This window comes from Leucopleurus acutus (assembly GCF_964270905.1).
Source record: "Leucopleurus acutus genome assembly, chromosome: 2".
Classification (NCBI taxonomy): domain Eukaryota; kingdom Metazoa; phylum Chordata; class Mammalia; order Artiodactyla; family Delphinidae; genus Leucopleurus; species Leucopleurus acutus.
The window spans coordinates 183,863,639-183,875,826 of NC_139143.1; the positions used below are offsets into that span (position 1 = coordinate 183,863,639).

Sequence of the window (12,188 nt, forward strand, 5' to 3'; positions counted from 1 at the left end):
ATCCCAGACACTGCACACAGGGCATACAGCAGGGAGCAAGACCCACCAGACTTCTGCCCTTGGGGAACTCACAGGCTGATGGGGGAGACAGGCCATTCACAGGAAACAAGCAGACAGGCAAGGCCATTCTCGATTCAGTCAAGGCAATTATCAGGGGGCCGAGATTAGAGGCCACTCTGAGTGGATGGGAGGAAGGAGCCAGGCTGATGGGACAGCTGAGATGGGAAAGATCTTAAGTGACAGGGTTGGCCAGGATCGTTGAGGCAGGGTGAGAAGGAGGAAAGGTGAGGCCCAGAGTGGGTAGGACTGAAAGCAGAGCGAGGGGCCCCAGGAGGGCTTTAGCAGGGCCAGACGGGATGTGAGTGAGGTTTGGGGGAGCCCTCTGCAGTGCTCTAAGAATGGGTCCCAGGTGGGTGGGTGGGCTAGAAGCCCTCAATTCTCAAGGGGAGACTCGCTGGGAGGAGTGAGAGGAAGAGGAACTCCTGACACATCCCGGGCGGCAGGGAGAGTGTTCCAAACAGGTATCAAGTCTCCCACACAGGAGAAGCCAAAGGGATGACCCTGACATGTTAGCCACAGGGGTTTTCAGCAGAAGTGCTCGCTTCTCAGGGGAAACCCACACTGTCTCTTCCTGCCTGCAGGTTCCCCAACCTCTTCCCGCCCCTAAAGCCGGAGACCGTGGCCCGGAGGACGGTGGAAGCCGTGCAGCTCAATCAGGCCCTCCTCCTCCTCCCGTGGACGATGCACGCCCTCATTATCTTGAAAAGGTATGGGGCTGGGGGAGGAAGCTCTGGGTCAGGCTCATGCTGGCCATTTCCCCTTCTCCCTGTGGACCCTGGTGGGGAAGAGACCTCAGGCAAGAGAAAGTACCCCGGTGATTGATTAGTCATGTCTGCCTGCTGTGGGCGTGAAAGTGAGAGCAGTGGCACGTGTGCCATGGATATACTATCCTTACTAAGGAGTGGCGGTTCTCAAACTTGTTGGTCTCAAGAACCCTTTACAATCTTAAAAATTATTGAAGAACTCAAAGTGCTTTTATCTCTGTGAGTTGTATCTATTGTATTAGAAATTAAAACTGAGAAAATATTTTATGGGATTTATACATTTATTCATTTATATATAGCAAGAAAAAATCCATTCAGTGTTAACATAAATGATATTTTTGGGAAAAGTAAATGTATTTTCCAAAAAAGAAATGTAGTAAGAAGAATGGCATTATTTTATATTTTTGCAAAGCTCTTTATTATCTGAATTAATTGAAGACAACTGGATGCTCATAGCTGCTTCTGATTTTAATCTGTTGATGTCACATGTCACGTAGCCTCTGGAAAACTCAGCTGTACACTCATGAGAGAATGAGACTTAAAAAGTCAAAATCTGTCTCAGTATTATAATAAAAATAGTTTGACCTGGCAGACAGACCCCTGAAGAGATCTCAGGTACCCCCAAGGGTTCCTGGGCCACACTCTGAGAACTGCTATTCTAGAGACTAAATCTTGGCCCTGGACTTCAGGAAGTTCAATCTAATAGGGAAGACTAGCGGTCCAGTGGTTAAGGCTCTGCGCTTCAGCTGCAGGGGGCACGGGTTCAATCCCTGGTTGGGGAACTAGGATCCCGCACGCTGTGTGGCACGGCCAAAAATAAAATAAAATAGAATCAAATTTTAAAATGAACATCAGTTAATGGGGAAGACAGGGATTTCGTTGCCAAAGGCTCGGGATTCACAGAAACATCCCTGGTGGGATTTACCAGGGCAGACCACCTTGGGGGGTAGGCTTTACAGAGGAGACCATCTTCCTCCAAAATTTGCCCAGTATCACATTCCCTAGAACTTTCCAGACTCTGGGCAACAAACCATTCCCATCCCACTCCCACACTGAAGGGGCCATTGCAGGTGCCCCACTAAACACTGTTTTCATAGGCCTCTCGTGCTGCACAGAGAGCTTTGACCCCGGAGCCCGAGTGACCGTGGACTCTTGGCTCCCCTGGGCCCCCAACCCCCAGATGACTGAACCCCTCTGACCTGAAAGGCCTTTTCAGGAGGTGAAGCACCCAAGTGCCTTTATCGGATGTCAACCCCCAGGAAACCAGGTTCCCCTCTGGCTGCTGTGGACACAGTGGGCATCTGAGGAGCTACTCTAACTGCAGGCAAGAAACCTCAGGACCTGGGGACACATCAGTCCCTTTCAGTGACACAGAGTAGGGGACTCCGGGCATTCAGGCCACACCTCAGCCTCCCTCAGTCCATCCTGACTGTTGCTTTGAGATGCTGCTTGGCCGCCTCTGTGAGCCTTGGAGAGCAGGGACTTGGATCCTCACCAAAGCCAAGCTGATCTTCCACCGCAGGGAGCTTCTTAGAAGCTCTTGGGGACATTCTAGAAAAAAAGCTAGTTTGTCTAGAACACCTCGGCACTCTCCACAGTAAGCACCCAGCCTACATTTTGTGTTCTATCCCCCACTACTTTCCCGCAAGAAGCAGAGGCCAGCCCCTCCCCATTCCCTGCACCGCGCCTCCTTTCACCTTCCCCAAGAGAAATCTTCACAGGCTCAACTCTAGTGCCACCACCCCCAGGAAGCCTTCCAGATTGCTCCAGCTGGAAGTGAGGCTTTCCCGTGTTGCAACTAGAATGGGCCAGGGCCCTTCAATTTCATTCAACAGAGGAACTGAGGGCGTCTCTCTACTGGGCCCTGTGCTAAGTGCCGGGATCGGAGATGAAATATCTACCGCAGAGGCACCCATGGACTTGACAAGTAAATAGCAAGCACAACTCTGGGGGTTGTTGGGGAAGCATAGAGCTATGGGGAGCCCCAGGAAAGGCCTAGGGGTGAGTCTGGGAAGTTTCCTACAAGAAGCAAGAAATTGTGTCATGCTAAAGAACAAGGCCTGAAGGTATATGCTGGTGTTTTACTATCTGGAGGGACATAAAGGATGAGAAGCAACACCTGAGGTCCCACCTATAGGAAAACATCACTATGCAGTGGAACAAACTTGGCTGAGAATCTTGAGACGGCAGAGAGGACAGATTTTGGCATCAACTGTATCATGTGCACAGTGTGGCTGTTTCATAAATAATACATGGGGAAAAAAAGAGGAGGTGACACCCAGTACCTAACTCCTCAGCCCCACACAGTAAATATTTGTTGAATAAGTGGCATTTGGAGTTAATTGATCTCTGAGATACGTTTGGGCCCTAAAATGCTAAGAGTGTGGCTTTGAAAGTTTGTAACACCCACCCTTTACCTTGTAAATAGCTATTTACCTACTTACTTGAAAGCCCTTCCTCCATGGAGGGGTGGGTAGTGGTGGCTTGTCGGGGGAGCCGGTGTATGTTGGAGAGAGGGGTGGGGAGAGCTTATGGGAACCATCACTTTACTACACCCCTTGTGTGGCTACCAGTGACCCGGCCACTGGTCTCCCCACTAACCATCTTCTCTTTTCCCTCCCCACTCCACCAGCATACTCCCACAGGCTGCCCTCGAGGAGATCCACAAATTCTCAGGAACCTACACCTGCATGAACACTTTCAAAGGGCGAACATAAAGGCAGGACGCAGAGACAGGCTTAAAAGCCACAGAACCTGAGGGGGCGTGGGCACCTGGGCACACGCCCATGTGCCTGTCCCTTGACACACTTCTGCTGCATGAGCAGGACTGCTCCTCCCCTGGGGAGGAATCTGGCTGTGCCCCCAGGCCAGCCCCAGGACCTTTGCACAGGACTGACGGGTGTAACTCTGACCCCCGTGGGGAGGCAAGAAACCAGCCAGCAGCTGCCTTGACACTTTTGTACATTTCTGATTCTGTAGAGTTTATTGTTAAATCGCTTCTCAAGTCTAACCAGCCTCGGCAATGTGCGTAGACTATTTCCGGGAGGGTCTGTGCCCACGCACTCCTCCTTCCCCTCCAAACTCCACTCATCCTCAGCTTGTGCAAACTGGTTGAACGGCAGGAATACAAAATAAAGAGAGATGGCTTTTGCGAATTCCTTTGTTGAAATCCTTGACCTCTGGTCCTTAGTGGTCAGTGGGGAAGGCACCAGACCCAACCACAACACCCCATCCTTTGAGAGAGAATTGGTCTGCTCAGGGTCCCCAGCTGCCGGGAGTGGAGTAGGCAAGAAGGAGGCAGAGATCGGGAGAGAAGCTGGAGCCCAGGCCTGGGGGTACATGGCTCCTTGCCAGCTCTGCCAGGCCCTGCCCAACAGCCATGGGTTGGGGGGCACTTTGCCTTCCTACCTGCATCCCTGGTAGGACCATAGTGACCTAGTCTGCAGAGACCAGCTCTCTGTCCTTCCACAGCCCCACCAGCCACCAGGCCACCAACTCAGCAGAGCAGAACCAGGCTTTATCGAGCCCCTCCTCTCTACCTACCACGTGCTGGGTGCTGAGAGGGGAATGTTGCCCAAAATTCAGCCCAAATCCAGAAGACCACCAGCACAGCAAGGCCAGTGCTAAGGGGGTGCTGTGGGCCCCTGGGCCAGGTTTGACTGCAGGGGGTAGAAGTGAAATAGCAAAGGAGAGGGAGGTCTGGAACGGCAGAGGGGATTAACGTGGGCTCAGTCAATGGAGAAAAATGACAGCCAAGGAGATGTGGGGAGAGATGCCCCAGCGTTCCTCTGGTGTGCATCCTCTCCTGCTGCAGCAAGCTTAATAAACCTGACCTTGGGCCGGGGGACAGGTGGACAATGGAATCTCATCTAAGGCGCCTCCATCCACACAGCTCTGGCAGGTGGGTGGCGGGGTGGGGGAGGGGAGCAGGCAGTGGCTCCAGGAGATGACGGAGGAGACCACAGGCACGAATTCAGGGGAGAAGCGTGCTGGAGCGTGGCACCAAGCCTGCACATTTGCACAACTCACGCGAGAGGAAGAGTAGGATTGCAGCTCAGCTGGTCGTCAGTCTGGTCTGTGTGCAGAGATGCCAAGTCACGACCACATCCACTGTTTATTGAGCACCTACTGAGTAGCCGCCAAGCCCTGAAGCTTAACATCTTAACTGTCATTCACCCACTGCACCGAGCAGCAGCGGAAGACACAAGTCAGCTCTCGGGAACTCCTTTAAAGACTTCCGAGATCTACAATGTGTATCGGACAAAATATGACCCCCAGGGCTTCCCTGGTGGCGCAGTGGTTGAGAGTCCGCCTGCCGATGCGGGGGGACACGGGTTCGTGCCCCGGTCCGGGAAGATCCCACATGCCGCGGAGCGGCTGGGCCCGTGAGCCATGGCCGCTGAGCCTGCACGTCCGAAGCCTGTGCTCCGCAACGGGAGAGGCCACAACAGTGAGAGGCCCGCGTACCGCAAAAAAAAACCCCCCAAAACAAAAAATAAATATGACCCCCAGGTGTCCATGGCTTCCAACAACGGAGCTTGTGTTACAGTTGCCACCTGTCCTTGGAGGGTGGCTGCAGCTCTGCTCCGTGTCCCCTTCACTCTAGGGCCCCGGCTGACAGAGGAGCCTCCATCTGGAATGACGTCACCTTGGGGCAGAAATAGACACAGCTGGGAACCTGTGCGCCTGCTCCGAAATTTTCTCCCTGGAAACAACGCGCATCACTTCTGCTCACGTTCCATTGGCCAGAGCAGGTCCTGTAGTCAAGCACTCCGAGGATGTCACTGGGCATACAGTCCCCCTGGAGGAGTGGTCAGTAATTTTGAACTATAATGCAATCTGCCACGCCGTGGAAGGAGCTGTCCATAGGAATAGAAGGAAAAATGGAAATGTAGGCAGAGGATGGAAGAGGCAGAGAGATACTGCGCTGGGATGGGGTGGCTTCCAGGTGATACACACCAGGCTCTGAGCAGAGCCCCAAAGAGGCATTGACCTTTCAGGGGGTTGGTATTAGAAAGACCACTTCAGAGGTGAGAAAACAGGCTCAGGGCAGGGAAATTGTATGCCCAAGTTTGTAGGGCCTGTGGGCACCGGAGCCCGAATTTGAAGCCCGCTCTCCCTGACTCCCTCACTTACTGTGGCAAGTGATGGGGATGCCAAGCCAGGACTCGTCACTTTCAATTTGGCCCTTGAGGGTGTGTGTCACCAAAGTGTGTGTGTGGGGGGCAAGCTCCTGAAGGGGTCCAGCCTGTGGAGGTCGGGCCCGGAAGGGCCACACCCGCACCATCACCCCACTTTGGCGTGTGGACACAACGTGGGCGGGTCCACTGGGCATGGCCTGCCCCGCTGCTGTCCCGGCACCTCAGGCCAGGTGCCTGTCACTGGCTGTCACAGGAGATAAGTTAGGCATGGCACATCTCAGTGGTCAGGGATAGATGAGGAAGGAAGGCGGTTCTGCGTGCTGAGCCCCGACTTTTCTGGCCATCCTTGGGAGGCGGCCCATTTCCGTGCTCACGAGCTGGCTCATGGCCTTTTGGAGACGATTTGACTTCTGAGGCTTCTGTGAAACTGGGCACTTGGCCTGCAGTCCGGGAATGCAGTGAGGACCCCAGGGGTCTGAGTGGATCTGGGAGCGACGAGACCCAGCCAGCCCTCCCCAGGGCACACTGAGAACAGAATCGCTGTCTTGGCTTCAGGGGGACCTCGTGTCTTCCCAGAGCCCCAAGGGCTTCTCCTGACAGCCGGGCAGGGCCTGGTCCCTCCCTACCCCCTCCCTCTCCGCTGGGATACTTTCAGTCTTTTTCTGGATCTTTTCCCAGAGGAACCAGGGAAAAAGCCTTGGGCAGGTTCCCAGGAGGACGCGTCCCGCTCCGTCCGCCGATGGTTCAGCCACTTGGGGAGCCTTGAGAGTTAAAGCAAAGAGCTAATTCTGTCCCTTAGCTTGGCGTCCCTTAGCTTAGCCAAGCAAAGGAGAGTGACAAGCGATGAACTCCGGCTCCTTGAATCCCCCGAGGTGCAGAATGGCGTGTGCCAACCCTACAAAGAAGAATTGGGCCCTGGGAGGTGACCCAGTTGCCCCGCCTGGGGCTCCTCCCCACATCTCCAAAGGGAACCAGATTGGAAGTGGGCAGGGGGAGGCGCCAGACCCGAGCGCATCCAGGCGTGGTTCCAGGGGACCAGGCTCTCTGGGCCGGCAAGTGGTCCGGAGTGGAGTCCTGTGGCCACTGTCCTGCTCCCAGGGCCAGAAGGCTTGGAAAGTGGACTCCCTTCTCCTCAAGCCAAACGGGTGGTCGGGAGGGACCTGACCGCAGGGCTCAGCCCAGCCCCCCCAAGAGCCCTTCTCATGGGGCAGGCAGCGCACGCCCCTAGGGACAGCCCAGTTTGATGACGGACAAAAAAAGAACTAGGTCACAAACATACAAATTCTGCAGCCCAAGTGCCGAGAGGCACGGAGGGACGAGAACAGTCGCAGGAGGGGATGGGCATGGGGGTCACTGAAGAGTGGGTGGGGCCCTCCTACCCGCACATCTGGGATTGCTTCTGAGGAATCTTCTCCAACTTTCCGGAAAGGCCTTTCAAATGGGGCGGGGTGAGGGGGCGGGTGGGCGTCATTAATAAGAGCCCAGAGGTCTATGTGAAGAGAATATCTATACACAGACAGCCCTCCCCTCAGGCAAAGCCAGGAGATAACAATGTCCCTCGACACAGAAGGAGGGCCTGCAACAGCTCGTGGGCACCCCAGTCACTCTGCGCCTTAGACTGGGGCTGTTAGACGGAGATTCCATTGATTAACATTCCTTAACGCACTTCCCTTCATAAACTGAAGGCCACCTGCTATGGACCAGAGCCGGGGCCTGGGAGCCCCTGCCGCTCAGCCGTGTAGGGTCCAGCTGTGCCCCCCTCACCCCTCATGGTCCCCTGAGGCTCTCAGCTTCCAGCAGAGCAGCAGACCCCTGGGTCCCAGCTTCTCCCAACCCACCAGGAGGCCAGGAGGCTCCCCAAGAGGTGGGAGGACCAGTATCTTGGGGGAGAAACCCAGACTCTGGAGTCCCACTGGCTCTGTGACCTCCTGTGTGTGATGTCAGCTTTCCTACCTGCAGCATGGACCAGACGTTCCCGCCCTCCTGCTTCCTGGGCTGGGAAGCTCAAGGGGATGGTGTGGTGCTGGCAGCTCCCACGGCTCCCCGCAGGGACCCTGCTGCCCCGCAGGATTCTTGGGGCCGCCATCTTGGCCTGGCCTGTGATAGCAGCACCCTCCAACGCTTGGCTGGCTCCCTTGTGGTTAGACTGGGAGGAAACTGTGGCTCAGAAGACCCCAACGTGGGCAGTGGGGGCAGGGGCTGGGGACGCCCTGGGGAGGACAGAGCAAAGGGGCCCAGGGGGGTCGGGGAGGTTCTCCATGGGGAACAGGGGCTGCTGTCCACAGGGTGCAGGGGTAGGCACACTGCTCTGGCGTCTCCCATCATTGCTGGCTCTGGGCAGGGCCTTTGCCCCCAAATCCCTCAGTGGCTCGGGAAGAAAATAAACACAGAAGTCCCCCCAGGCACGGCTGGCCATGGCCCCGCTGGGAAGCTGCTCTGGGCAGGCGGATCCCCTCGGGCGGATTGCAGGCCTCGGAGTCAGAGCCCTCAAGGAGCTGGCTGGAGGGAAAAGCAGCCGGTCCTCCCAGTGTGACCTGGGAGGCCACCGAATTCTCTGCACTGAAGCAGCTGTGATGGAGTATTTCTACAGGGCCTTGAGGCCATGTGTTAGGGGGCTAAGGTTACCAGGTCCAGTCCAGCATGATCAGGCCCAGGGCCCCTGTCCAGTTCAGGACACACAGGCCGGCCTCCAGGAGCGCTCGGGGCTCTGCACGGGCCCCCCATCCCCGCCTGCAAGCCTCAGATGTCACCTCTGGGAGACGCCCCACGGGCCCACCGTGGCCTGGGCTGCCCCATCTCAGCCTTCACTTGTTTCCTTCATCACCCGTCTCACCATTTGCCATTATTATTATTTTTATATATAACAGCTTTATTAAGATATAATTCACACACCACACAACACACCCATTGAAAGCGTACAATTCAATGGCGCTTAGTGTACTCACAGGGTTGTGCAACTGTCGCCACAAACAGATTTTGGAGCATAAACGCAGGATGTGGTCTTTTGTGTCTGGTTTCTTCCACTTAGCATAATGTTTCCAGGGTTCATCCTCCGAGCTGTAGCACGTGGCAGGACTTTGCTCCTTCGCGTGGCTAAAAGAATCTCCCGTCGCACGCGTCTACCACAGTCGTTTCCCCGGCATCATTGGGTCTTTACTATTCACTTGCTCTCTTGGTCTGTCTGGCTTTCTCTTCCCCTCTCAACAGCCACTCCAGGAGCCCAAGGGCAGGTCCACCTTCTCTCAGGACCTAGGAGAGTTCAAGGTGCAGGCGACACTCGGTAAATATTTGCTGTCTGAGTGAAGAGGGGCGGAACCTTTGTCAGAGACAGTCAACATCACAACCACCTTCCTGTATGTATACACCCACACGGGCCCCTGAATAATAAAGCCAACGTTGATGGTCACATGTTCAGGCACCACCGCAGCATGTCTCCCAGTGGCACTCTGTCAGGGGCCGTCCTGTGCACTGTGGAAGTTAGGAGCATCCCTGGTCTCTACTCACTCGATGCCAGTAGCACCTTCCCTTCCTAGTTGGGACAACCAAAAACATTTCTGCAAATGTCCCCAAGGAGCTAATTCACCCACAGCAGAAAACCTCTGGTCTGCACACATTTTCTTCGTTTCTTTTGCATCACAGCCCGGAGCAGTGGGAGCCGGAATTACTGACACAGGAGCGGAGGAGTTCGGTGGTCTGACCACAGAGAGGCCAGTAGCAGGACCCGGGAGTGAAGCCTCTGCCCCCACGGGTGGGCCCTTGACCCCCAAGCAGAAGCCAGTGATCCAGGAGGCCTCAGACCCCTTGGGCCAGCCAGGCCATCCCTTGACTTTCTCTTTCTTTGGACTCAGTTTGAAAATTTCCTCATGCCGCCCTCTTGGTGAGTCGAGCCAATGCTGCAGAATTTTCTGGCCTGCCTACCCGTCCTGTCACCCCCCCCCCAAACAAATCCCGATCATTCTTTTCATTTTTCAATGTTCACAAGACAAAGGAAATAAGCACTCAGAGGAAGCACAAACTGTGTTTGTTCCTTGCTGCTGTTTCCATGTAACTGGATCCTGCTTGGAGAGGTCACACTGGGGACCTTGAGCACAGCCGGGGCCCGGGGCTGGCCTTGGCCACATTAATGTCCACAGCCCTGGCCTGTGCAGAGTGAGACAAGGCAGAGCATCCCCCAAATGCCACGAGGTATTCCCCATAGCAGTGGGCTTCTCGCTGGGGGTTCTGGCCTGGCTCTCACCTTCTCAGCCTTGTTGGGTCCCCACTGACTGAGGGCCAGCTGCCGGCCTGGGGGAGCCAGAGCCATGGAGCATGCAGTGAAGGGGAGAGGCTGGACTTTGGATCTCAGCTCCTCGGGCTGAGATTCCAAGACCTTGAGCAGGTAACTTAACCTCCCTGAACTTCAGTTTCCTCGTCTGTAGGATGGGACCAATAGCCCTGTCCTCTGTTGAGTTGTTTGTGAAAATCAAGGGAGTAAAACACATAATAATTAATGCATGTGTGCTTGGTATTAATAAATACCAAGTAAATTATAATTAAGTACCAAGTAAATTAATAACTACCAAGCGTATTATAAATTAATACATTTATATTATGTTATATATATTTTATAATAAAAGTAATAAGTTAATTGTGCCTGGTACATAATAGACCCTCAGTGCTTCATATATATTTAATAATTAAAACCTTTCAATACAGGAAATGGAGGCAGAGAGAGATGCAGTCATCCAACCACCTGAGGCTTATGACACGCTAGTAAGTGGCAGAGCTGGGATTTGAACCCCAGAGTCTAGCTACAAAGCCCTTGTGCTTAACCCTGGGTTTCACAGCTTCTTGAATAAGAAGGCTGGAACAGTTGGCCCTCCACACCCATGGGCTCCGAATCCGCTGAGTCAACCAACCATGGATCAAAAATATATTTTTTTAAATTCCAGAAAGTTCCAAAAAGCAGAACTTGAATTTGCTGGTCCCGCAACTATTTACATAGCATTTACATTATATTTACAACTATTTACATAGCACTTGCATTGTATCAGATAGTATAAGTAAGCTAGAGATGATTTAAAGCATACAGGAGGACGGAGGACGTGCGTAGGTTTTATGCAAATACTACAGCATTTCATACATGGGACTTGGGCATCAAGAATTTGGTATCCACCAGGGGTCCTGGAACCGCCCCCCGTGGATACCAAGGGATGGCTGCGTGTAACGAGAGTGGAGTACAATACTTGCCATTCATCGCTATGCAGCCAGGCCGCCGGGACTCTTCCTGGCCGATCCACGTCCACGTCACTGCCAGATTCCAACACCTCTTGGCCCAGCCGCTTGCCCCTGGGCTGCAGGTGGGCCCAGCCGGACCAGCCTAGGCGGGCATCTGAGGCCCTCTGGTGATCGGACGTGTTCAAGGTGGGTTTCCTTGCAGAGTTCGCTGGGGTCAGCCCTGCCCTCTTTGACCACGGGCCTGGGAGGCAGGGAGTGTCCACTACTTCAGTGCCCCAGCCCTTCCTCAGACACACGCTCTCTAGCCCCCAAGGCACGAAACTGGCGCCCATGAGCAAACTGCTCCCCTTCACCAATTTCTGAGCTCGTAAAATGTTCGCAGCACTCTGCCAGGTGCTTTGAGGGACACTAACTGTCCACGAAGTGTCAGCTCAGGGCATGAACAGTGGTGAACCGGGCTGGAGTCTACGAGCTCAGAGCCGCTCCCTTCCATGTCTACCCCAGTCCCCAGCCCCGCCCTGAGAGCACAAGGGATTGGTGGCTTCAGCAACGGACGCAGACTCTACCTGCAGAATTTCTCGAGAGGCTGTTGGGAGCTCAGAGCGGCCCGGCAGACCCAAAACTGGGCTTGAAAACTGGGCAGCTACCAAGGGATACAAATGGCCCGCAGCCCCCAGATCCTGCCACAGGAAGGTCTGGACCCTGGGCCACCCTGCTGGCCCTGGAGAGTCCCTGCTGCTGCAGCCGCTGAAGAGAAATACCCCCACCCCACTTCTCCGCATCACTTGCTTGGGTCAAAGGCTGGGGGAACGTCTGACTGGGGGAGTCAACGTCGCATGGGCACGCCTCAGCAGCCAGGAGCACGGAGAGCAAACATGGAGCCCGTTTGTCTGTGGCTTTCAGCCAGGAGTTCCCCTAGAACTGCCCTGAGCTTCAGACAAGGGCTGGTACCCTGACCAGCGTGGAATACGGCAGAATCCCTGCGTTACTATTGGTCCCACCCACA

At 54.7% G+C, this 12,188-nt stretch overlaps 1 protein-coding gene across 5 annotated transcripts in view; it reads left to right on the forward strand.

The window, feature by feature from the left end:
* DHRS3 (dehydrogenase/reductase 3) overlaps positions 1 to 3,965 on the forward strand; it is a gene marked incomplete at its 3' end in the record, with an annotated part of 41,135 nt that extends 37,170 nt beyond the window's left edge. For 4 of the 5 annotated variants that reach the window (XM_082834005.1, XM_082834006.1, XM_082834003.1 and 1 more), the window contains 2 exons: positions 642 to 767; positions 3,457 to 3,965. In XM_082834005.1, coding sequence (XP_082690131.1) covers positions 642 to 767; positions 3,457 to 3,541 — 211 coding nt within the window. Of the gene's footprint in view, positions 1 to 641; positions 883 to 3,456 lie in introns of those variants that run through there. The other variant, XM_082834002.1, reaches the window with a different exon arrangement.
* Positions 3,966 to 12,188: the final 8,223 nt, after the last annotated feature.